Here is a 25,606-nt window from a genome sequence, read left to right as displayed (position 1 = left end):
TAAATACAAACCACACACAATCATTCCAGTTGACCAAAAGCACACATTTTTTGCTTGCTGGCTGAACCAGAGAGCAAAGTTTTCCACCCAGCTCTGTCCTCGAGGGCAGGGTTTTGCAAGTGGAGGGGAGCTGGAGCCTTTTAATGATGAGGAAAGCAGCAGAGTGGCTCCTGCTGCTGCTGCCCTGCCCTGGCTCTGTTAAAAACCTCCCCTGGAGCAGCAGCAGGTCCTGGCACGCTTTGGGATGAAATCAGTGGAGTTGGCCCCAGCCATCCTATAAAGTTATTCTGCTTTTTGGACCAAGGGGCCGTGGCACAGGAGTGCTCAGGACCCTGTCTGGTGCCTGCCCTGAAGCAGAGACACCCTGGAAATGCTCCACAATTAGAGGGAGCTTGCCTGGCTGCTGATCCCCAATTTATGGGCTGGTTTAGATTATCCAGTTTTCTGGCAGGTAATTCCATGGGGAATCAAAGTGGAGCAGCAGAAAGCACTTCCAGAAGTGGCCCCTGGGACTTCCCAAGCTCACAAGAGGGCCTGGGTTTCATCCCATCTATCCCTGTGGATCCCACCCCCCCCAGAAGAGGTCCAGGTACCCTTCCCCTTGCAGGAGCTCGGAGCCCCACGGCCCCACCCACCCCCTCAAGGGCAACAGGGAGCCCTTGGGCAGCCTGGCTGATGTCCAGGGTGTCCAAGGGACACAGCAGGGACTGACACCCCACCCTGGCCCTCAGCAACCCACCCCAACCCTTCATGATCCGTGCAGGATGAGCTGTGTCACCTACACAGGGACTGAGGGGACACAACCAAGGGACAGGCCATTTCCCAGCAGGAAACCTCCAGCAAGGGCAGAGAAGGAGCCACCCAGCCTGTGAAAATCCTTTGATCCATCTGTGACCCTCTCATGATGGAACTGACCCCCGGAGGCCACGGGTGGGACAAAACCCTGAGCTCCCCCCAACGCCACACTTGGCTCCTGTCACCTCCAGAGGTCCCTTGGGATGCTGTCACTTCCCAATTCCAAATCCCCGATGGAATCCAACGTAAGGAGAGGCACAGTGATGCCCCACCCCGTGCCAAAATGCCAGAGATATTTTCACTGCTTTCTAGAGCACCTGAATTTATTCCCATTGAATAAATTTTTTTGGTGAACCACAAAAAAACTGAGGTCCCGGGGAGAACATTTCTTTAGCATTCGTGATTTAGACGTGCATTACATGGTACCTGAACATCTTTTCTGTAATTAAAACACACTTCTAACCAACCCCCAGGGCTCTGCATTATCTCAGAACTGTGGTTTGTTGCTGGGCACTAAAAAGTCATCAGTGATTTCCAGCTGCAAAGAGTTTTGTGAGAACTTTGCTGCTTTCAAATAAAAGCAGTGCATTGCATAAGTGTTGCTAGTGAGGTTTGCCAGGAAGGGTGGACATCTCTTTTCCAGCAGCTGCAGCAGAAAGCCAGCCTGGAGCTGCCTGATGAAGCCACTTTTCCCATTGGAAAAATGACAGTTTTCCAAAGCTGAAACTTTCTCAAAGAAATGACAAAACTTCAAGGGGAAATTGAGCCCAGGATGGTGTTGTTGCTCCCAGCAAGAGCAGCCAGGAGATCTTGTAGGGTGGATGTCATTTCTATGTATTTTAGTTTTTCTAGCAAGACTATCCCTCCCCTGGGCTCCCAAACCAGCAGGAATCAGATGCTGTGGCCAGTGCTGTGGTGGAGCCTGGATCACCCAAAACCATGGCAGAAAGGAGAAGGTGCCTCCAACGCTGTCCTCCCCAGAGCTACCTTAGATACCAGGAAGGAATTGTTCCCTGGGAGGGTGGGGAGGCCCTGGCACAGGTTGCCCAGAGAAGCTGTGGCTGCCCCTGGATCCCTGGAAGTGTCCAAGGCCAGGTTGGAGCAACCTGGGCTAGTGGAAGGTGTCCCTGCCCACGACAAGGGGTGGGACTGGATGAGCTTTAAGGTCCCTTCCAACCAAAACCATTCTGATTCTATCTCTGCTTTCCCCCTGCATCTCTCCATCCTCTTACTCCAGTTGGATGCTCGTGCCCATAGGACCATCCAGTATTTATCCCCAGGAGACAAAGAGTTGTCAGACACAGAGGTGTTACATGAAAAAACAGGGCTGAAAAGGCACTTTCTGGTGAGGGAGAAGCCAAGCTTTCAATTAACAAGTACATTTGGGGGCTTATGGGTTCAGACCTACACGTTAGACTTTACCAAATTCACCAGCCTCAGAGACCTACAGAAAAAACCCCACAGACCCCAAAACCCTTCTGAGATCCCCACAGCTTTGCCCCACTTGCCAATTGCAGTTGTTTTATATTTAAAGTGAACTTAGAGCAGAACCAGCCTCGATCCCTGTCTCTCAGATCCTATGAGATGGTAGGAACAGACTCTGGAGTGATGCTGTTTATTTTAAAGAAACACCATTTTTGCTGGGCTTGGAAACATCCAAAGGTTTAAGTTTGGCCACGGCTGAAAAGGGTTTGTTTAAAAACATTCCCTTCCCAATGGGTACATTTCCCATACCTCGCTCTGCAGGGCAGCCTGCAGGAGGGTGCTGGCAGGGTACCAGCTGGCAGGGCTCATCTTCAGCAGCAAAGCAAACTGCAACACCCCAAAAGCTGTCAAGGTCCCAGATTCATTTAAAAAAAAATAAAATAATAAAAGTGAAATAAATCCTTCAAAGGCCAAAAGACACCCCTTGCACCTATGCTGAAGTGACACAGGTCTGCTGAAATGACTATTTTTCCATTCTGTGATGTTAAATATTGACTCTGTCAGTGGTTAGTGGTCGCACAGCCAAAAATAAACAGCACAGCCTTGCACCACAGACCCGGGTTTGTTCGGATTTGGCCTAATGGAGGGGACCAGCCCAGCCACCCACCTGAATTTGGGACAGCTTGGCAGCCCCACTGAACTACAACACCGGGATTTTGCTGCCTGCATCCAAACCCAAACCCCCAGGGGACGCACATTTAGAGCAGGCAGAGGGGCCAAGCCTCGTGATTCGAGGCTGAACTACTTTTTGTAGCCTCCTGCAGAAGAAATGAGGCCTCCTGCTCCTGACCCAGGCTCCAGTGAGGTCTCCTACCCAACAACCCACCTCTACACCAGCCCCTGCCCCTTCCAGCTCGGGACCACCCATGATCAAACCCAACAGAGCAGAAAACACACCACCCAACAAACCACTGGGGAAAGGAAAAAGAGAGGGCAAAGAAGGACAAGACTTGGGGAAATATTGTAAGAAATACATGTCTTGACCAGCATCAATTTGGGTTCCCAGCACTCTGAGGCTGCTGGACAGGTGGTATCCAAGTCTCCACCCCTGAGATGTCCATATTTCGTGGGGCAGTGGGGTCAGAGCAGCCCTTCACACACAGTTTGGCATCTCTACAGTTTGCAGAGGTCATTTTTCCTGTACCTACCAGCTTGAGGAGTTCACCCATTCCCAGCTCCCTGCCTTCCTTCCCCAGCAATGCCCAGCACTTGGAGCAACCTGGGACAGTGGGAGGTGCCCTGCCCATGGCAGGGGGTGGAACTGGATGGTCCCTAATGTTCCTTCCAACCCAAACCAATTTGTGATTCTATTTCTCGATGAGTTAATAAACCAGGGACACACAAAATCCCCATGAGGACACCAAAGCCTATGACAGCCATTATTTCATTCCTGGATCATTTGTAAAGGTTCTGTACCAGTTTTATCAACTTTTGTACTTGATGTACAATACCAGGACGTCCCAAGTGCTTTTCTTCAATACCACAACATAATAAAGCACATCTCAATTCAATGTGCTACAGAAACACTTTTCAGAAGAAAGTTATTACATATATTAGAAAGGTACAATGAGTCCTGAACACACAGCTCCCCTTTTAAGAGTGAATTGGGAAACATTCCACATAGGTCTGCATTGACCAGGCTGACACAGGAGTTATGAAAATGGTCTTTGATGAAAAGCACAAGTGGAAAAAAAGCAAAAGCCACGTGGAAGGAAACAGCATCCCAAAGTGTTTGCTCTTGCCTCCTCGTGTGGCCAAAGCCCAGAAGAGGTGAAAGACTCAGCTCAGTGGTTAGGCCTGGCTTACAAGTGCCAACCTGCTGCTTAGAAAAATCTCATTTTCCTCTCTGGTCTCCAATGCCCAACAATGCCTTTTTATTTTTTTAAATACATATTTATACATAAAAACCAATGGAAGATGCCTCCAAGCCTCATTCCCTCCACCTCTTCCACCTAAACTTGCCAGTATTTCGTACCATTTTTCTTATCAATGCCCTTATATCCCAAGATCAATGCCACTTTTCCTGCCTATTTTATGTGCATAGTTCACTATTTGCCCCCTCCAAAAAACTGGAGCAGTGGCATTGACCCCATTTTCTTTACACCTGCACCCAATCCCTGGGATGTTTCCCTTCTACCACCAGCTTTCCCTTATCAGGTAGGATTTTGGACTGATGGCAACACTGCCAACTGCTCCCAGCTAATCCCTGGCAGTCTGTGGCTCAGGGGGATGTTCTCCATCCCACAGGGGACCAGGAGAGAGCTGCAATAATTCATGACAAATCTCCTGCTCCAAACAGACCAAAGTCTCATCCAACGGTGTAGAATTTACCCCTGGAAATTTCTTTTTCCTTCTGAGGGTTTTGTACAAGTTTCGAGCTGGCTTCCTGCCAAGTCCCCCGAAACTCGACAACAAGGACCCGCCTCCCAGAGAGGGAAAAGAAGAAAAACCAAGCAGCCAAAGCTATAGCAAAAAAATATGTATATATATATATGTATATTTATATATAAGACAGATACACGAAAGGGGAATACCACACACCAGGGGGGGAAGGGGGGGGGAGGAAAAAAAAGAGAAGGACAAAAAGGGGCAAGGACCGAACAAGTCAAACAGCCAGTCGAAGGCAAACTAGCAAAAATCTCACCACTTCCCTTCGAACAGGCAGGATGGCCAGACACGGCCCAGCGCTCTCCCCTCACGCGTGGCAGATAACGGCAGTCACTGTAGGCCTCGGCTCCAGATAAGCCCAACCGAAACAGGGACCCACCGTTCTCGAACCTCGCCGGAGAGGAAAGAGAACGAACTCTCTTATCAATGCCTTATTTATACCCTGGGTTACGTAAAGGAATAGCATGGAATACTTCCTTGGTCACCCTCCTAGTTCCCTCCTGGTTACAAGCTGGTTTCCAGGAAGGCCTAGACTGAAACCATCACAGTTTACAACCACCTGGATAAATTTATGCTCCCCGTTTTCCTTCCTTGGACACACCAACAAACCACTCTTGGTTTCCCAAAATCTGCCCGTGGCCCTTTCAAGCTCTGTGGTGTCACTCGGGTGTTTTCCCCTTGTTTGAACCTGTGTCCTAAGACAAGCCCCTGAGGAACCTCCCAGGATCCTGGAGTTACCCCTTGGTTAGATCCCAAGCATCTGGATCCATGAGCTGTTGAACAGCTTTATTTCAAGCAGTGCTCCAGAGCTGAACTAAACCCCCTTCTCCCCTGTATTAAATACAGGATATGTTGTAGGTGCCCACACACTGCCTTGTGCAGGGTAACTGTGCAAATCCTGCCTTTCCCACTTTTCCAGCCTTTTTCTCACTTCTTTGTCCAGAAACAGAAAGAAGAAAAGGAAGTTTTTCTCCTGCACACACACAAGCCACAAAAAAGTGCTGCAAAATTACCACACTTTAAAGTGGGATTATTTGCTTTGTGAGCTTTGGTTTCAGCTGGGAGAGAGTTTTAAGTGTATTACTTTAACAAGTCCTAACAGCATTAGAGGATTTACTGTCAGTGATTTGTACAGGAAATCCAATTATTGCTTTTCACTTCTGTTTAGTGCAAACATTACTGTCAGAACATCTATGGCTTTAGAATGTACTCAAGGGCAAAACAAGAGCTGGAAGTGTCCAAGGCCAGGTTGGACAAAGCTTGGAGCAAGTTGGGCCAGTGGAAGGTGTCCCTGCCCATGGCAGGGGTGGAATGAGATGATCTTTAAATCCCTTCCAACCCAAAGCACCCTATGATTCTATGTCATTTTGCAGAAAGGATTTTATTTTTTTAACCTACATTACATGAACCTTAAACCCCAAGACTTCAGCATTTGCCTTCATACATTCCTAGTTAGCAGGAAAATTTTGTTTTATAAATTTGTTACTTAGTCCTAAAGTGCCTGGCACTATTAGGCCCACAAAGAGACCTGTGTTTTCCTCAGACCAGGTGGAGAGGTCCTGCTTTCAGGATCAAGAGGCTGCACGAGCAGAAAGGGGCGTGTGGGAAGTCAGGAGGCACGCAGGAAAATTTTCACTACGACTAAAAGTAGCAGAATGTAACTTCCAACAAAACTTCCCAAAGCATTTGGGTCTAATGGCACCTTTTGAAGAACTATTTGCCAAAGGGAAAGGCAAGGCCAAGCAGGTACAGAATTAGAACATCACGAGGAGTCAAAAGCATTTTCGTGAGCTGCTTTGCCACCAGCTCTGGTTTTAAATCACTTTTAGAAACCAACAAGGAGCAGAGAAATTAGGAAGGAGGGCCCTTCATGTGCTTGGTGGCTCAGGGGCAGGGGGCTGGCTCTGCACCCTGATTCCTCAGGCTGGTGTGGCCCCAGGGAGCAAGGCTGGGGCTGCAAACCCACTATTGGCACTTCCATGATCCCCGTGAGAGGCACTTGCAGAAACCCACGGGACAGAAGAGGTTCTAAGCACAGCAGGCTCAGGGACCACCTCACGATCACTGGGCTCACAGGCAGTAGGAGAACATTTCTGGACCAGTGCAGTGTCAATATTTGATCAATACCCAAACATCAGCCTTGCACAAACACAGGTCGTATCAAACCACCATCAACCAAAGGAGTACTTATGACCACAGATTTATCTCGAAGCCACAGACACACAAAACACTTGTAATTTATTCTATTTTCTTTGGCAGTGGGACAATCCAACACCCTTTGGGTGCAACACGTGCTGCTGCTTCTCCACAGCACCATCAAACCCAAAATATCTCAGCCACAGCAAGGAAAAAGCAGCAACACGAGAGTCTAGAGACACCCAAGCCCCAGGGATGGGGCTACAGAAACCTCAGTCATGCCCATTCTTTTTAAAAAAAAGGTTTTTTTCACCTGATATCAGCTTTGGAATTAGGACCAAGTTGTTTTTATATCTATTAATATAAAAACACACAGGCTATTTACTCCACTGTAAAATCCTTTTCAGTCTCTAGCAGAGTGTGCTCAGGCTGCTGAAGCACAGGATTGGGTTTTTGGAACCATTCAGAGTTAAACTGAATTGTTCCTAATCACAAGAGCACAGCAGCACCACAGCACACAGGTTTATTCTGGGGGAAAATGGAGCATAACGATGTTTATGCAGCTATAATGAGTTGTGAGGGTGCTCAACACAATCTCCTGGCTCTTTGTACACACACACAACCCCTCCCAACGACCCACACGTGTCCCTCTAAGTCTGGAGGTGACTTGGGACGATTCAAAGGCCTTTTAGCACCATCCCATTTCTTCCCCTATTTCCAGGATGCCCTGCAGTGGCCACCATGGAGCACAGCATGGTCTGTCTGACCAGGGTGTCTCCACCAAGCAGAGCAAACAGGACTCAGGAGGTGCCTTCAACCCCATCCAACGTGGGGGACACACCCATGTTGGAGCTGAACTATCCACACTCCAAACCATCCCCATTTTCATGTCTTTCTCGAGGCTGGAGAAGGCACAGCAGCTCCATCCCAGCTCCACACCACAAAAGCTGAGGTGAGGTCTCGTGGTCCTTAAAGCCCAGCCACCACCCCCATGACTTACTGAGCTATGTGAAAAACACCCATAACCTCTGGGAACGAGGACTTACAGAGCAGGCTCCAGCACCATCTCCAGACACGTGGATCCACAGGGCCTTCTTCCCCAGGTGTCCTCTCCGCTCCAACAGACCAGTCTTTTGGGAGGTACATCTGTATCCATAACTCCTCACCCTCCCAAAGGAAAAAGCTCGGGAGAGCCACTGCTTTCCATCCCCCTGCACGGCAGACACCTCCAGACAAACCCCTCTCTCTCTATTCTGTCTCTAGGTGTGGCCCTGGGCTGGGTCCAGCCCTTTATCTCCTCCCCTCTTGGCAGCCAATTCTCCCAAATCTGCTGCAGCTGGATCTCCACTCAGCACTTGACTGGCCTCACCTGTAGCTCAGCTCCTCTGGGCCCAGCTCTGTGAACTCCAGCAGATCCAGCCCAGCTGCCCAACCTTGTTTAAAACACCTGAGAAAACTGCCAGGGAGACTCACACAAGCCAAGAAAGAAAAAGGAAGAGATGTGGTTGAGATGGAGCCACTCCCAGCTGGAGGATTCAGAGGAAAAACCCTGAGCAGGGAGTGCTAAGGGGACAGTCTTGGCACTGGACACATCAGGTGAGGGAGCGGTTGCACGGAGCAAGGAGTGAGATGCTGCTCACCTTGAGGGAGCAAAGCCCCCATTATCCACCCCCCCCCCCCAGGAATACCTACTGCTTTTAAAGCTGAGCAAACATAGGGATGGCACTTTTCCAAGCCTGAGGCATCAGCAACACCGAATCAGAAATGGTTCATTTAACGTGCCTCAAAACTGCCTTTGGTGTGGTCCCACACCAGCGTAGTGGAGGCAGCTTTGGGCCTGGCAAACCCTGGGACAGACTAGTTATGGTCCAGCACTGAGGGGAGAGGGAGCCAAGGCAGGATGCAATCACAGGGATGGATCCCTACCCCGGGATACCAAACTTGCACATCACATGGGAAAAACTGTTTAGTGGTGAACACGGTGGTGGTGCTGCATTGATGGTTGGACTTGATGTTCATAAAAGTCTTTTCCAACCTTAGCAATTCTATAATTCTATGGAATTACCCTCTGTGGTACCCATTTCATTACTGTCAGAGTCCAGAAGGATTTTAGAAAGAGGCAGACATTCAGTTCAGCTTTTGCATCAACAGATGTGGCACAATACCTCAAGGACCATAAAATCAGGGTGCTCAGAGGCTGCCACACCTGGATGCCACCCATGGCAGAGGTCCCGTGGCTGCTGAATTTATTCCCAGCCTTTTCCAGGTGCAACAAACCCTCTCCAAAACAGGCACTGGTCTTCTTTGCCGGGAGCTCACTCAGCCTTTGCTTGGGTGATGTTTTCATAGCCACTTCTGCAAACCCACCAGCAAGAGGATTTCTTGCTCTTGCCATCTTCCTCCAGCGACCAGAACCTCCTGTTGAAGCCAGGACTGGCACAAGGCTGTGTCCCTTCTCCCAGAATCTCTGCTGGGAGTGGATCTGCTGGGAGAGGCACGGTGTCCAAATGGTAGTGCAGGGCCAGCCCTTAAGCTGGACCTGACTCGAATCCTTTGGGTTTATTTACCAAACTCCGGGCCTGGGTAGGTGCCGTGGGGCAGCGCTGACCCAGCTCTCTGGTCAAAGGCCTGCGGGGAGCCGGGAGATAGAGCAGGTTAACGTTTAACCCCGGGGACTGTAAACCAGCCCCGGGGCTGCTGAACCTTTGGAGTTTGATATGATGATTGGGGAATAACCGCAGTGACACGTCGCAAACTCTCCATAATCAAGGAGACCTCTTTCCCGGGTGGGGATCTCCAAAATTGCTCAGGTACGTGGCCGCGCGTTCCGCCCGCGGGTTTTGGGGTGCGGGCACCGGGGCTCCCGCGGAACGGGGCTGTCGGCTGGGATGGGGAAGGAGCGGCTCCGCCGTGTGCCTTCCACCCCCTGGCAGTGCCCCACCATCAGAGCCGTGCCTCGGGGGCTGCCTGACACCAGCAGGGCTGGGCTGGGGGGCCGGACCCTCGCACCGGCACAGCCCCGCACCGCTCGCTTCGGTCTGGTGCTGACCCGGGTGGGGAGAGCGGGGCTCCCCGCGCCCCCCGGCACAGCTTCTGCCCGGCAGCAGCGGCAAAGAGCTTTTTTTTCCCCCTGCTTTCCTCCCTCTGACCGCGGTTTTCTGGCGGTTGCCAGAAAAGCGAAGGCAGAGGAGGCGGAGGGGGGAGGAAGGGTTTTCCCCGCCGCAATTCGGGCTCGATCTGTTAAAGCGCAACTTTCCGGGGCTAATCATTAGAGATATTCCCAGCCGACCTCTCACTCCTCCTCCTCTTTGCAAAAGGTCGGTCCCCGGAGCGAAGGCGATCGCTGGTCCTAAGAAACCCTCAGTTTTCCCTAATCCCTTCAAACCAGCAGGCTTTCTGCCCAACACACAATGCCTGCCTTAAGCTCTTTCCCTCGGTGAAACAGCAGCTCCGGGTGGGAGCAGGCACGGGAGCAAGGCTGCTTTCAAAGTACCCGGCACATGATGCTGCAAATAAAAACAGGAGGGAGGGAGGCTGGGCTGGGCATCAGCTGCTCTTCGTCCTCAGAGAGGGCTTTTTGGGGCGTTTTGTGTGCGTTTGGTGACAGAGCTGCCAAAGCTGTGCGCAGGAGGAAAGGCGTTTCCAAGAGAGGAAGGTGAATCCCAGAGAAAAGGGCCCGAGCAAATAATTTGCTGGTTTAGGTGTGAAATGTTTTCTCAAGGCTCGTGTGCTGCAAAGGGTGAAGAGCTTTCACGTTGCTTCTGGTTTATGCTGCTTTCCTGCAAATACCTGTGAGTTCCCACCTTCTGTGGAACCACCTGAGCTGGAAAACAACCCTATGCCCTGGAAAAGCAAAGGGACAAAAGCCTCGTGCCCCATTGCTCAATCAGACCCCGTCCTGCAGCGTCTCACAACAGCAAAGAGCTGGGGTCAGCTTATGAAGCTTGAAGTGTCTGGTTTGGGGAAGAAAATTACGTATGTTTAGTGTTTATGTATGTATATAAATGAATATATATTGCTTGGAGCCCGGAGGGAGGAAAAAAACCCTCAAAACCTTGATAAGCTAAAGGAAAACAGTTTCTCCAGTTTGGATTATTATGGGTAAAGAGTGACTATAATTATCCAGTGTTTTCAGAGGTTGTTATTCCTCATGAGGAGCAATTGCACCGGGGGGTACCAGCACAAAACAGCCTTCATGAGATGTGTCCAAGTGACTCACCACGTTCAGACACGAAGGTGTATCGATCCCTGCAGGATAAACAGGGTTTCATTATCTCATTCATGGAAACAGTAACCAGGTTTCCCCGAAAGGGCTGCCGAGGGGCAGGCTCTGGCCTCAAATACCACCTTTCCTCCCCTCAGCAAAAATCCTGGCATGGGAGCCATCCCTTGGAGGAGGAAACAAACCCCCCGCTTTTCCAAGCAACTAACCCAAAAGTGAGGTAAAATGCACATTTTGGGGGTAAAAGCTGGATTCATCTTGCTCCTGGATGGACGGAGCAAAGCTGCGGGACCTGCCTGTGGCAGCTGGTAAGGAAACCATGTGTACAAGTAACCATGGAGAGGTGAAGCAGGATTATAATCGTTTTGTTTCTTGTCGGTGTGAGATTTGCAAGGCATAAAAGTGCCTTGGCATTTTAGAGCTTTAGTAGAAATCTAAAATAAATGAGAGTGTTCAGTGGAGAGAGGAAAATCAAACTCAGTGATGCTCTGATTTCAGGTAAAAGCAGCTCCTTCCTTTTCTAATAGCACTTGATTCTGTGACCGTGACAACTTGGTAGCATTGTCAAAACTTCATCAAAATTGAAGGTGAAATAGGAAACTCCAGGACAATTTGCACTTCCAAAGGTGTTAATTTCAATACAAACATCTGAAAAAAATGCAACCTCCCCCCCTGCACTTTTTTCTTTTCTGTTTAGCTGGTGGCCCTTCTTAATAACAATCCATTTTAAGGGCAAGCCCCTGAAATTGGTTGATTTCCAGAACAATTATTTCTACCAAGTGTGCTTGGCTTGATTCTTTTTTAAAAACAGTGTTAAAAACACTGCCTTAATTTGCTGCAGTCATTCACACTTTCCATCAGCAGCCATGCAAGGGGGGTTTTCCCACTGTGAGGGTGGATTTGCTAATTGATTCATGGCCCGGGGAACAAAGAAGGAGAGAAAGTAGCCGTGTTTCCCCCGGGTGACAGCAGCTCTCCTCCCTTACCCTTAAGGTACAAAAAAATATCCCAGTACACTGGCAGCACTGCAAGGACTGAGGCTGAGGCCTGGAATCAAGGGAAAGTGCTGAAATCCCAAGAGTTTCAGAAATAAAACATCCCACCGTGACTTGTGTCCTGGAAGTAGTCTGGATGCACTGCTGGGCAAGTGGAGAAGTGGCTCTTAGAGATGTGGGCTAGTGCTGGACGTGGCAGTGAGGGGGAACGGTTGGACTCGATGATCCTGGAGGGCTTTTCCAATCTAAATGATTCCATGATTCTGTGATAAGAGGTGGAAAAGTGTCCTGCTCAAAAAGGTGGTTAGATGTCCTTAGGCAGGGGAGGTAGGAGAGAAGGGGGAAAGCAGAAGCACTTGGAATATTGGGGGTGAAAATCCTGTTTTGCTGTGCTTGGGGTTCATCGTGTCGGGATTTGTAGCTCTTGATAAAAGAGAGGTATGATTTCTGTTTCCATCCCAGAAAATCCCCACTGATGGAGGAAAGCTCTTTAGAAATGAAGTTTAGAAATTACTTGTGGATGACTTTGGGCTGGTAATTAGCAGGAGTGACCTAATTTCTAGGAGTGGTGCTACAAACCTGTTCCTGAGGGGTTGTCTGTGTGCGTGTCCAAGCCCTGAGCGTGCAGCCTTGTCCAGTCCTGGCCTCCTCTGGAAGGAGGAGTGGAAGCTTCCAGAGTAACTCAGGCTGGAGGTGCCCTGGGCTGGGGGTCTCCAGCTGGACCCCACTTCCAGCAGGACTGATGCCACAGTTGTGACAGGCAGGTCGAGCCACCCTGGGGATGGGGATCCTCCACCTCTTACACACGAAAAGAGCTGTTTCCCTGGGTCAGCCTGGGCTTTCTCCAGGAGCATGTGGAAGCACCAGGCACAGATTAAGGCCCAGATCATCGTTTACACACCCCCAAGACACCACATTTTGCAGAGGCTGTGATTAAAACTTTATGCAACCTTGAGTGCTCTTGCTCCCTTATCCCTCATGGATTGCTTCAGCGTGTCCTGGAGCACCCCAATGTCTAGACATGCTTGTCTAGAGACTGAAATGTTTGCAGGATGCCTTGTGAGAAGAGCCCAGAAGAGCTCGCCTGTCTTATCTCAGAAGGCAGGAGCCAGAGGGATATTGCTCCTGCTGCAAATGCATCAGCCAGGGACGTGCTCTCTTCCCACCCAGCCCCAGCCCCGCAGCCTGTGCTCAGTGCTCAGCGTTAAACCATCCCCGGGAGTGAGACGTCGCTGGAAATCGCTGCTCCCGGGGGGAAGAGCCATGGAGATGTCTGGCATTCAGGCTCCACATGCAAGTGCATTCCGAGCTGCAGCCGTGCAGACACCCGGCCTGCAAGTGCAGCGGGAAACTACGATTTGAGGGGGGAGGGAGGAGGAAAAAGGCTCCTGCGCTCCTCAGCTATGTAGGTCACGGCTGGGGGCGGGCTGGGAAGCTCACCCGCCGTGGAAAGCCGCCGAGGTTTTGCCTGGCTGCGGTCCAGCCGCTTTCCCGGCACGGAGAGGATGCTGTGCCCGCCGGCTGCAGCATCCCGCTGCCTTCCCGCTGCTCCGACCGCCGGGGCAGCCTCCGGGGCTGCAGCACCGGTACACCCGGCAGAGAAGGGAAAATCTGGGTAAATCCAAGAGAAACCTGCACAGACCAGCCGCCCCTTTTCAGCCCCAGCCTGGAGGTGCGTGATGATGGCTCGAGTCAAGCCCTAAGGGCTGACAGAGACCCGTGGGTCACTGTGCAGATTTACCCCGCTCTGATCCCTCAGCCCCTTGCCGACACCGGGATGCAGCAAAAGCAAAAATCCAAGGGGCCGAATTCGCGGCTTTGCTCCAGAGGGCTCATTCAGGATGCAAAGCCAGTCTGGATTTTAACCGGGTTTTTTTTTTTAACGATCACTTTCTCCTTCTTAAGCAGGCTGGGAAAGGATCCAGCTGGTTTGTGCACAGCAGTGTGCTAATCCTGCCCCGTGCCGTGCCAGCTCCGGAGGGGGTGGCAGGCACAGGTACCACGAGCACCGATGGGGTTTTGCTGCCACCCTCAGCAAGGGCAAAACGAACCTATAATTGGGTTGTAGTTGCTCCAGAAAACACTCATTTGGGAATTAGAGACGGGAGAGAGCTATTGCATTGAGCCATTCACCTCCCAGCCCCTGCACATTGGTGGTAATCAAAACACTGGAGAACGTGGGAGCGTGGGAAAAATCAAGTAAAATCAGAAGGATCTCGCAAAGCTCCACAATAAATAGCTCCAAAATCTGGCATTTCGGAGGTGTCTCTGTTTCCAAGTGTTTGAGTCACAGTCTCTGGAGCTCAGTGTGGCAGGGCCCGAGTGAGACAAGGCTGAGATCCTCCAGACACCCATTTTTGGCACTGAGAATAATCCATCTACTTAAGTTTAAAGCACCTCTTTAAGTCCTCCAGGATCCAAAGCCATAGGAGCACAGAGCAAGGAATGTCCAAAGGCAAAGTGGCCTGCCCCAAACCTTACCTTTCCCCTCAAGGAGCCCCCAAAGCAGCATGTGTTAGTTAATAGAAGTGTTTGGTGTGAAACAGCTGCTTCCTGGAAAAGGGGTTTTCTGTTATTTCCACAGCATTGTGAAGCACTCAGGAATTCTGCCACAGCTGGATATATTGCCCTTCTTTGCCTGCATTTCTTTATGTGCAATGCCCATGTTATGTGCACCAAGAGACCTGCTGTACAGTGGGATTCTTTCATGTCTTTTCCCTAAAATCTGGGTGTGGCCACAGCAATCCATCTTCCTTCCACTTTTCTGTTTCTCTGGATTTCCCTTCTCCTCCACCCAGCATCCCCACCACCATCCCATGCCCTTCCCCATCCCTGTGCCACGGGGGGGTCACAGGGTGTCTGTCCCATTCCCCTCCTCCCCAGGACACCCCCCTTTTGGCCCTGTTTGCTCTCCCAGCAATCCCAGGAGTTATCACCTTGCCTTGCCTCCACTTTTCTACAGCTAAAAGCAATTTAGGGCAAAACAACCATTCTGGATGATACAGTTTAGGGGTTTCCTGCTACAAAGTTCTTGGTCCCCCCAGCCCTGGTTTTGCCCTTGCTGGTGTTCAGCACCAGCCCATCACCACGAGGCCTCAAGCTCAGCACTGCACCTGCTGACCCTTCTCTGTGTCTGGCACGTCCAAACGGATTTTGGACGAGCCCAAAGCTCAGCAGTCAGGAAAAACGGGACATTCTGAAATGACAGGTGGTGAGTCCGCCTTACAAACACCCCCTTGCCTGTGTGGAACCCGAGGCAGACTCAGATTTCGGTTTTATGGTGTTTTTTTGAACCCAAATCCAGAACTTTAAAAAAAAAAATTCCACAATTTCCCAGGAGCTAAAACTACAGCTCTGAACCAAAACATCTGAACCCAAGCCCTGAACCCAGACAAGATCTGAAGTTCTCCCATGTTCTTTACTTTGAAAAATAAAAATAGGCCAAATTTGGACCCAGGGCTGGACGTGGTTGGTAGGAGGTTCCCTTTCCAGTGTCAACATCATGCAATGGCCTGAAGGACCTATTGTCACATACTCAGTGCAGGACTAAGCATTTGACATATTTCCCCTTCCTAAGACTCGAGCACTACTGGTGGGTTACAAATTCCCCCTGCATCTCACTGGAGCACTATCCAAAATCTGACTGTGGGTTTAAATGCTATTTACTTTCATGCTCAAGGGAGATAAATTTTGCTTTTTTTCCCCCCATGGTCGCTGTTGTTTTGTGTTGTTTTTATCTCAGAAATAACCGATTTAGGAAGAACGACCCTGTTGTCTTTCTCAGGAGGGTGGACTTTCTCCTCCGAGCCGTATTAATTGATTTAATTTATCTTAAATTTGATTGCAGTGAGCACCCCTAATTAACCTGATTTTTTGCTGCTAATCACTCACAATGGAATCAAATCACAAATCCGGGGATGGATTGACCGGCACACAGAAAGAAGCCGCCCTCCGTGCCTTAATTCAGCGAACGGGATATAATTTGATCCAGGTAGGAATTCATGGTCACATCCTTTTGTGTGCAGTGTCCAGCTTCATCCTGGAGCTTCAGCAGGGGCTCGAGCAGGAAATCTGCACATGAGGTGCTCCTGGCTCATTCCTTTTCCCTCTGTTTTTCTCTGACACGTGTGCTGTCCTTAACCACACGGAATAGGTGCTGTCTTTGTGGAGCAGGATCTTATTCCTCCGGGAATCCACTGCTTAATGCAAGGTTATGGTTAAAAAAACCACGATAAAAAAAACAGCCCTGAGCACTGCTAAGTGAAGGTTGGGATTGGTGTCTCAAAGCCACGGCTGCAGAGGTGGTTTAGCAAATAAAACCCACCTGATAAAGCTTCAGAAGAGCGTGGCTGGACTGAATTAGGAAGTCCAGCACGTCACCACCAGGTCAGCCTTTTGTATAGATACAGGTGAGGCAGGTGCTTCACCTGCCCAGACACCAAAGGTTTGCTCCCAGCTTAGTCTTCAAGGTCTCCAAGATCAAGGCCTCCTGTGGTGGCCTCCAAGGTGGAGACTGGGCATGTCCTTCCAAACCCCCCTGAAGAAATGTTTCTCAATTAACACCACCAAAACGAGCTGCTTTTTCGAAACCACTGGGCACTGATATGACCGACTGTGCATCCTGGAAGAAGTAGCTGAAACCACTGAATTTTAGGCAGGTGGAGGCCTTGAACTTTGCCTTGCTTTGCATAGCACTAGAGGGCACAACAGCCCAAAGCAAAACCCGAGATTCCTGGGAAAAAGCGTTTTCCTGGAGCCCTCAATCCGGTGTGCCCCAAGACCAGGCCAGCTGCTGGGTTTGTTGGCCCTGAGGTGGCTTTTTACTGTACCTGACCCAGAAGAGAAATGACTTCTCTATGTCTTATATTTACTGTGGCTTTCTTAGAATCCCAGAAACCCAGACTGGTTTGGGTTGGAAGGGACCTTGAAGCCCATCTCGTCCCACCCCCTGCCATGGGCAGGGACACCTTCCACTAGCCCAGGTTGCTCCAACCTGGCCTTGGACACTTCCTGTTATAGGGTCAAGAAAACTAAAAGACCTTGTGGTATATTCCTATTTTCCTGTAAGGATCCCTGTTTGCTGACCTGCTTTAGGCCTTCCTCCAAAGTCAGCTGTACAGGCATTCGCTTGCCTGGAATAATCCCAGAGTGGGAAGTGACCAAAGAAATGGCCAGGGAGCCAAAAATAGAAAAAGGACTGGAGTCCCAGCTCCTCTGGTAGGACAGGAGAAGGAAGAGAGGAAGGAAGGAAGGAAAGGGAAGGAAGGGAAGGAAGGAAAGAAGGAAGGAAGGAAAGAAGGAAGAAAGGAAGGAAAATGAAACAATACAGGAAAGATGATTAAAAATAGGAGAACAGAGACACACCCATCTAGCAAAAACATACCAAAAAGAGGAAATATTGACTGGTCTTCACACCTGTTGGGGGCCGAGATCTGCCCTCTGCCTGAAGGAGCTCCTGGGGAGGCAGGTGTCACCCTTTGCCCCTCGTGGGGCCACCCACCATCGATGGCCCTGCTCTGTCCCTGCCGTGGGGCTGACTCTGCCATCTCCTCTGCCCAGTCCTCCTCCTCTGAAATCCCTGGCACAGTCGCAGAAAGTGCTGCCCCACTCCTGGGAGCAGGAAAGGGGGGGTGTCAGGGTGCACCATGCCCACCTCCAGGTCCTCCCCACGCCTTGTGCCAGGCACTGCTTCCTCTCCACTCTCCCAGCTGCTGGCACAAAAGTCTCTCTTCAAGGGCACTGAGCAGCTCCAGCACAACCTGATGCCAACAGTGCCCGGGGCTCACTGGCTGGACCCCTGCACTCCCATCTCTCTCCCAGATTTTCTCCTGCATGCCCACCTTTCCCTCTCTGTTGGCTCTTTCTGAGGTCCTGATGCCTTCTGGTTTTGGAAAGTCCTTCTGCTTTCAAACACAGCCCTTCTGGTACCTTCTCTTTGCTCTGTAGAGTAGGAAGCTCTCCATCAGTCACTGAAATAAGAGGTGATTTCATTGTTAATAAATATTCATGACTGGATGAAGAATCATGACAAGTTATAAGTGTTGCAGGTGCTCTGTTACACAGTCCATAACTGACACACAGCCCACAGAGATTCCCCTCCCAGAGCCAGGGAGACATTTCCCAGGCAATTATCTGACCATCTCCACCTCGGACACCCGAAGTAGCAACTGAGTTGAATGTTCCTTAGCAGAACTCAGTACAAACCACACCCATCCCCAGTAGCCTGACAGGGTTATCCAGGTACACATTTGGCAGTGGGACAACCATTCCACACCACGTTACCTCCGAGGAGTCTGGGAAGAGCTGCTTCTTGAAGGGAAGGAGGGTGCCTGCCTCCAGCGTGTCTTAAGTGTCATTCCCTGAGAAGGGATCCACGTTTAAAAACCTATCTCTCTAAATATATCTAATCTATATCTTTCCTTTCTCTCCGTGGCAGGAAAATGGGCAGAGGAAATACGGAGGCCCCCCCCCGGGCTGGGATGGCCCTCCCCCGGAGAGGGGCTGCGAGATCTTCATCGGGAAACTGCCCCGGGACCTCTTTGAAGATGAACTCATCCCACTGTGCGAGAAAGTGAGACTGCAGGGAGGGTGGGGGCATTGCAGGGGCTGTGCTGGTCAGAGCTGCCTTTCAGGGCTGAACCAGAGGTGATTCCAAGGCCAGGTTGGACGGGGCTTGGAGCAGCCTGGGCTAGTGGGAGGTGTCCCTACCCATGACAGGGGTGGGATGAGATGGGCTTTAAGGGCCCTTCCAGCCCAAACCAGTCTGGGATTCTGTGATGACTGGGCAAGCTCTGATCTTTAAACACCTCCCACCTTGCCAACAAACCTCTTTCTTTCTGTTTTGCAGATTGGCAAAATCTATGAAATGAGAATGATGATGGACTTCAATGGCAACAACAGGGGCTATGCCTTTGTGACCTTCTCCAACAAACAGGAGGCGAAGAACGCAATAAAGACCCTCAATAATTATGAAATTAGGTAAGCCTGGCAAACACCTCCACATCATGTGGAGTAAGGTACATTTTACACATGGTGTGTAAGGTATATTTTTCCTCGCAGCCTCAGAGCAAAGTTATTTAGATACCTGAGCTTTGAGAGGAGATCTACTCTTGTCTCCCTGTGCAGTTGCTGCTTTCTGCCCTGGTACAAAGGACTCTTCAGAGTCGACATCTTTTGCAGGGAATTTCTTACAAAACAACAACAACAGAAAAATCCATCAGGACATCGGGAAAAAAATATTTTGCTTCAGATCAAATTAACTTTCCCCCAGCCACTGCTGTTTGTTTCATCTTCCCCTCTGAGCTGTTTGTTGTTGATTTTTATTCCTATTCACAGCCTCTCTAGTGACAGATACCGTGGATGTGTTCTGGGAGACAGAGCAATTGCAAAAAATGCTGAAATAGGATGGAAACCAATTGGCAGAACAGTGACATTTCCTAATAGAAAGGAACAGAAAAAGCCCTCATGGTTGTGACTAAAAATTGGGAACAAAACACCCAGAAATCAACAACATATGGGCCCATCAATATGTTTTGTTTTGATTTCAACCACACTTACTGTTTTTTTCCAGTTCAAAGTGGGATGAGTAGATGTCTCTGCTTAAAAGCCTTTTGAGATAAACCATTCTGGCAACTTTATGGCTTTCATTTTTGTTTTTAATAAAAAAAGATGGGTTGTGAACTGCTTTACTAGCAACCCTAAGGATGAGCAGATCACAAGGCACAGAGAGGGCTTGGAAATGTGATTTGTATCAGAGGCTGGAAGGTCTCAGGGATCAGGCTTCATCCACCTCCACCTCCTCCACTTCCTTCCCTTGTTCCAAAGACTCCTCTAAATAAGTTTTTGACTTCTCAAGACCTGTAAGAGATACTTTGACCACGAAGAGGTGAACAAAGTGCGTGTAAGGAAGTTTTTACTTCGGGATCTGCACAACAGTTGCCACCAGTGAGGCCCCAAATGGTGTCTCTCCGTGACAAGGGGTTTTCTTTCCCCAAAACCTCAGTTGTGAGGCCCAGTCATGAGTGGGAAGCCACAAGTCACTGATGAATGCAACAGATCTTGGCTCATACTGGGTGGCAACACAAGGCTCAGTGCTGTGACCCCTGGGTGTGGGCACAGCTGCCTGGTAGCAGCAAAGAGCAAAAGGGAGAATCCCAGGAAGCAAAAGCAAAGTCTGACTTTGTTTTCTCCCTGCCCTCAAATCCTTCATTTCAGCTGTGCTGCCTGACTCTGATGTGAGATTTAGCAGAGTGGCAGCCTCCACCTCAGCTTTTTTGCCCTGAGCAAGACCACTGGAGTATCCGAAACAACACCCGGCTCCGAAGCAGGAGGCCTCGCGTTTTGGGACAAGGGAGAGGGTTTGTTTTAACCTTCCCCTCTCTCTGCCCCTGACAAACCAGCAGTGTCTTTTGTGCTCAGGAACGGGCGGCTCCTGGGGGTGTGTGCCAGCGTGGACAACTGCCGCCTGTTCGTGGGGGGCATCCCCAAGACCAAGAAGAGGGAGGAGATCCTGGCGGAGATGAAGAAGGTGACGGACGGCGTGGTGGACGTCATCGTGTACCCCAGCGCCGCAGACAAGACCAAGAACAGGGGCTTTGCCTTCGTGGAGTACGAAAGCCACCGGGCAGCAGCCATGGCCAGGAGGAAACTGCTCCCAGGTCAGCACAGAGGGAAGGGTTTGGCTCAGGGGGGAGGTTCACCGCAGCTCCCGGGGGAGCACCGCGCTGGTTATCCACGCTGGGCACTCAGGAGCTGGAGTCTGGTAAAATACAGCTGGATGGATCCGGGCTGCGTGTGTCCAGACAGCTCTGCTGGAGGGTGTGTTTTATCCTGTGGTTATATTTGGGTTATACATAAAACACAGCCTCTGTTATGGCACCTGAGAACGGATTCAGGCTTGAGAAAGTACTGAGGGTGCTCCAGAAAACAGGTTATTTTCCGTGTGGGAAGAAAACTTTGAGTGAGGAACTGCTTAAAACAATGTTGAGAATAAGTCTATGAAATTTAGTGCTGGGGGACAGACAAAGGCCACTGTGAAGCAGAGAGGGGTTTGGCAGGTGTTAGATGAAGAAGTCACTTAACATTCAGTGCATTTGCAGGAGTTTCACCACTTTCCTCTTGCTTTCTTGTGTTCAACAGCTTCTGCACTGCTTTGTTGAACCCAGCTCACTTGCTGGGGAAAGCATCCCAAAAACCTTCTGGTCTGAGACTTGTTCATAACCCACCAGCCTTCTTTCACCTGTTCTATCTGACAGCCCATGAAACATCCTGCATAATTTAAATCCTTTTTACTACTGTGAAAAAAAAAAAAAAAAGAGCATGATCTGAGCACTGAATACTCTTGGATATTGTGGGATATCTCACACTGTTCTTCCTTTTATTCTGCGTTTTCTGCCTCACTTCAGCAGAACTCCCTGACTGTGGGAGCACACTCAGCTGCTCTGTGCTTCAGCACCACTCTTCCATGGTTTCTCCATGGAGAAGGAAGGCAGGAGCAGGCAGAGCCACAGCTGCCAACCAGCCTCGAGGGAACAGAGCGCTTGAAATCCTGAGCAAAGGCAGCGAGACAGATGGAAGGGGCACACGTGAACAGACATGTGCAATCTCCAATTTGGGGACATCTCAGCAAACAGTTTTTGGGAATTTCAAAGGCCTGAGCAGGAGCCAGACATCTTCTGATGTTCCAAACATACGGCAGGAACTGCAAAAAAGTTCCAAGCCAGAGCTGAATGTGTGTCCAGGGGATTCACTGGGTGGATGAGAGGTGGAATATCCTTATCAAGACCCTTCCTTTAGTCTGAACCTTGCTGCTCTTTGAGGGAGCTCTGTAGAAGAGACAGAGACGCTCAAAAATGGAGCTCAAAAAAAATTTAAAACCTCGTCCTGTCTCCTGGCTAAAACAAGAGGGTGGAAGTTTAGCAAGAGGCTGGTGCAGGACCAAGCTCAGCTCCTGGCTGCAAGTCAGCTGGGTCGTTTTTCCCACTACTGAGCTGGAAACAGCAGTTCAGAAAGGGGCACATAACCATGAGCACCCATCTCTCTGTTTCTGCTCACCAGGGGCTCAAATCAGACTGTGCAGTGCTGAAAGCTGAACATCAGCTCGGCCTCACTCCACAGCCCCTGGCTGGTTCGTGAGGGATTCAGAGGGAGCAGCATCTTTCCATTCAGTTTGATCATTTACACTTCCAATACAGAAAAACGAGTCTCCAAATCCTACCCTCAGCCTCTGATTTTGTAGCTCCCACCCCATCTCAGATGAGTTATCCAAGCAGAGCTGCAGTGTAGGATGCCTTTTTAGATCTGGCAAGGAAAGTTTTGCAGGATTTTCTTTTTCCCTTCTGTTGCAAATGATTGGTTTAGGCCATCTAAATAATCACCAGCAGAGTATCAAGAAAAGCTGATTTAACATAAATTTGCAAAGGCACGACAAAGTTTTATGGCAATGTTGACTCTGTTACTTACTAAATAGATAAAACACACAAAGAAAAACCAGATTAAAGCAATCTAGAATGATTTATCCGGGAGGCAAAAGGGTAAGGAGGGAAACAGTAAGGGAGTGAAGCCCCTTGCCAAACTTAGCCTGGACTGGATCGATGGTTTGGATCTAAATGATTTATCAGTTGTAACAATACCTTATTCAACTCAACAGCAGCACTTCTTAATATATTGACTAATTTAACATCAATAAAACGGTTCAATTGAATTCTGCCTAAGTGCAACAAAACCATATATCCAACTTGACCATTAATTTAATTATAAAATCTAAAATGGCAACATTTGTAATACACACGCACGCAGAGATAAAATGCACGGGAAATTCCCCTTGAATCCAGGGAAATGCTCCTGTCGGATGCGTTTTCACGTTCCCAGGGGCCGGAGGGTTGAGCCTTGAGGAGCGGAGGCGTCGCCCCGGGCTGTGTCCCCAGCGTTCAGCCCCTCGGTGCCACCTGGGGAAGGCGGCAGGTGAAGAAAGCATCGCTCCCCGAGCGCCCTGTGCCTTGCCCGGGGTGCTGCTCCTCACTGCCATTCCCACAGGGTGCTGCTCCTCACTGCCATTCCCACAGCTCTGGGACAAGTCCCTCTCGGTTACATATTAAACGTCACTAATTGACCAAGCAGCTACTTAAGGGATTAGGTGGCTCAGTGCAGACGATTATGGACCTCAGTGTGATAAGGACAGACATCACCACCTTTAACCACCTCTTTGTTTGCTCTTTGTGTTCTCTGCCCCTCAGCAGCTCATCCACAGCTTGGAGAGCCCCGGGGCTCACCCTCCACACCCACACCCTGGTTTATGCCTCGTTATTTTTTGTGTCCCTCCTTTCTTCTGCTGCAGCTTCACCCAGCGGGGCCCAAAGGAATTCAAACACACACAGAGACATCCCTGCTTTTGCTGTTTCATTTCATCCAGCCAGGACTTCAGGATCCCTTTTTTGTGTTATCTAAGGAATGAAGCTTTTGCAGCCAAAAGGGATTCTTATACAGTTCCCTTTGAGGGAGCGCTCCAGGGAATGTGGAATTTAGTGAATGATGCCATATTTCCATTTCTTTCAATTCTGGACGCTGTATTTCTGCAGGCACCTGAACTATTGGTGGGAGCAGGCTCCAAGTGTGACCATCTGCTTTCGGAAATGAGTTAATGAAGCAGCAGTGCTTGGAGCTAGAAAGGCTTTTCTGGTTGTGTTTGGAGAATTTGGCCCGCTCTGCTGCTCACACTGCACACGAAACAGTGTCTGAGCAGAAGGGAGAGGAACCAGAGCCTGTCTGACACACTGACCATGCCAATCCCTTTAAAGGAAGGATCCAGCTCTGGGGACACCCCATCGCCGTGGACTGGGCAGAGCCAGAGGTGGAGGTGGATGAAGACACCATGTCATCAGTAAAAATCCTCTATGTGAGGAACCTCATGCTCTCCACCACTGAAGAGACCATAGAAAAGGAGTTCAACAGCATCAAACCAGGTAGGAGCCCCCTGATGCTGCAGCTCCTGAATAAACGCCGGCTCTGCAAGTGGAAATATTTCTCTGGTCATAAAATGCCAAAGGAGGAGATAAAAATAGCTGGTTCTCTGCTGGAAAATGTTCCTGTGTAATGCCACAAAAATGGTCATTAGGCTGAAGGCTCCCACCCAACTTGCACACCATGTCATCCCATTAAGGGCAGCTTATTTTCCAGCTAACGACACTGCTAACCTTTTTTGGGGGATTGGCAACTGGAAGAGATCCAAAATGCTGCATGGGGATGCCTGTGTCATAAAAATGATTTGGAATCATTTCAGTTCTTTCTTTAAAAAAAAAAAAGAGAGAGCTGGTGAAGCAGCTGGGTGATTTCAGCATTCTTCTATGGCAAGGAATGATAAAAATAGCGTGATTTAATACAAATCCTTTTTATCTAATCTATCTAAATTCTGAACTCTGTAATTTTCATACATCCCCCCCCCCCATTCTCCTGTAAATTTGTGAATAATCAGCATTTATATTACATGCACTTAGGGTGAGGCTTTTTCAAAAAGCAAGTAGATTTGTTGGGGCTAAAAATCCTGCTGCCTTTCAAAGGAGATTTTACTTCTGAGCAGCTCCAGCTTTAGGAAATTCCACCCAAAACCAACAAAGTAAAAATAACCCATTTCTGCAGCTCTCCAAGCCACACAGTCCATTAGGCATTAGGAACTTTTGCTTGGCAATGTGAATCTCCTTTCATCTCGTTCCTATTAACTTCCCTCTATTAATTTTTTAAAATACACTACAGAGCTTCATTTTTCCTTCACCAGCTTTTCATGTCTGCTCTATACATGCCTTTTACTGTACTAGGCTGCAATGCAAAGCTCCTTATGAGGTTTTCTTGTGTCCTTCCAACATTTCTGCCTGATACTTTGAGCCACCATCAAGCTGTTGGAGACCCCCTTTTACCCCTGAGTTAAATTTATGTCATCACCCTCTCTTAACTGTTTCCTTCTTTCATTTACCCAGTTTTGCTGCTGAGCACTGAGCAGCTCACACTCCCCAGAAACACATTTATGCCCCTTTGACACTTTGGTAACAGTCATCTGCTCTGCTCCTAAGGCAAGTTTTCCAGTACAACAGCAGAAGTTCTGTATTATCTTTAATTTTCACTTCATCATTTCAGTGCTCGTGTTGGAATTTTTTTTTTAATTGTTATTTTTTTTTCAATGGACAGCTTTAATTTTGGTGGATAAAGTGGGTACATTAGATCAGCAAAATTTCAGCTTTGGGGAGAGCAAATGCAGTTTTAGTGGGATCAAAAAAGGCAGCAAGGGAATCAAGCAATGATTCCCTCCCCTGCTTTGGTTCTCTGCCTCATTCACTGAGCCACATTTCAGCACCACTTACCTGAAGTTACACTTGATCCAGGGCATTAAGAAGCTGCTTTGACATTACCAAGTCACCCAATAAAAGATGATCCAAAGGAGTTATGATCCAGAGGTGCCCATGACAGAGCAATTCCCACGTCTATGGCTCCACAGACACTGCTTATGCATCTTAAACTGTGGTTTACTGCAAGTATCACCCCTTAAATCTGTCCCAAATTCAGTGCTTGGTGACTTCTAGAGAGAGACACATCTCAT

General features: G+C 49.3%; 1 protein-coding gene and 1 long non-coding RNA gene across 5 annotated transcripts in view; one reads left to right on the top strand and one right to left on the bottom strand.

The window, feature by feature from the left end:
* Positions 1-9,486: 9,486 nt before the first annotated feature.
* The window catches only part of A1CF (APOBEC1 complementation factor), a 28,838-nt gene continuing 12,718 nt past the window's right edge, over positions 9,487-25,606 (top strand). For 3 of the 4 annotated variants that reach the window (XM_064662168.1, XM_064662167.1, XM_064662169.1), the window contains exons 1-5: positions 15,875-16,012; positions 18,458-18,592; positions 18,869-18,999; positions 20,440-20,678; positions 23,817-23,981. In XM_064662168.1, the coding sequence (XP_064518238.1) occupies positions 15,914-16,012; positions 18,458-18,592; positions 18,869-18,999; positions 20,440-20,678; positions 23,817-23,981 (769 nt within the window). In that variant the 5' untranslated portion in view covers positions 15,875-15,913. Of the gene's footprint in view, positions 9,615-15,874; positions 16,013-18,457; positions 18,593-18,868; positions 19,000-20,439; positions 20,679-23,816; positions 23,982-25,606 lie in introns of those variants that run through there. The other variant, XM_064662170.1, reaches the window with a different exon arrangement.
* Positions 15,979-20,300, bottom strand: LOC135417753 (uncharacterized). Its single transcript, XR_010432192.1, has 3 exons — positions 19,106-20,300; positions 17,862-17,961; positions 15,979-16,217 (listed from the first exon to the last, which is right to left on the bottom strand). It is a non-coding gene; the product is annotated as an uncharacterized LOC135417753 (long non-coding RNA).

Source organism: Pseudopipra pipra, chromosome 8 (assembly GCF_036250125.1).
Source record: "Pseudopipra pipra isolate bDixPip1 chromosome 8, bDixPip1.hap1, whole genome shotgun sequence".
Lineage (NCBI taxonomy): Eukaryota > Metazoa > Chordata > Aves > Passeriformes > Pipridae > Pseudopipra > Pseudopipra pipra.
This window is presented reverse-complemented; position numbering and strand designations above follow the sequence as displayed.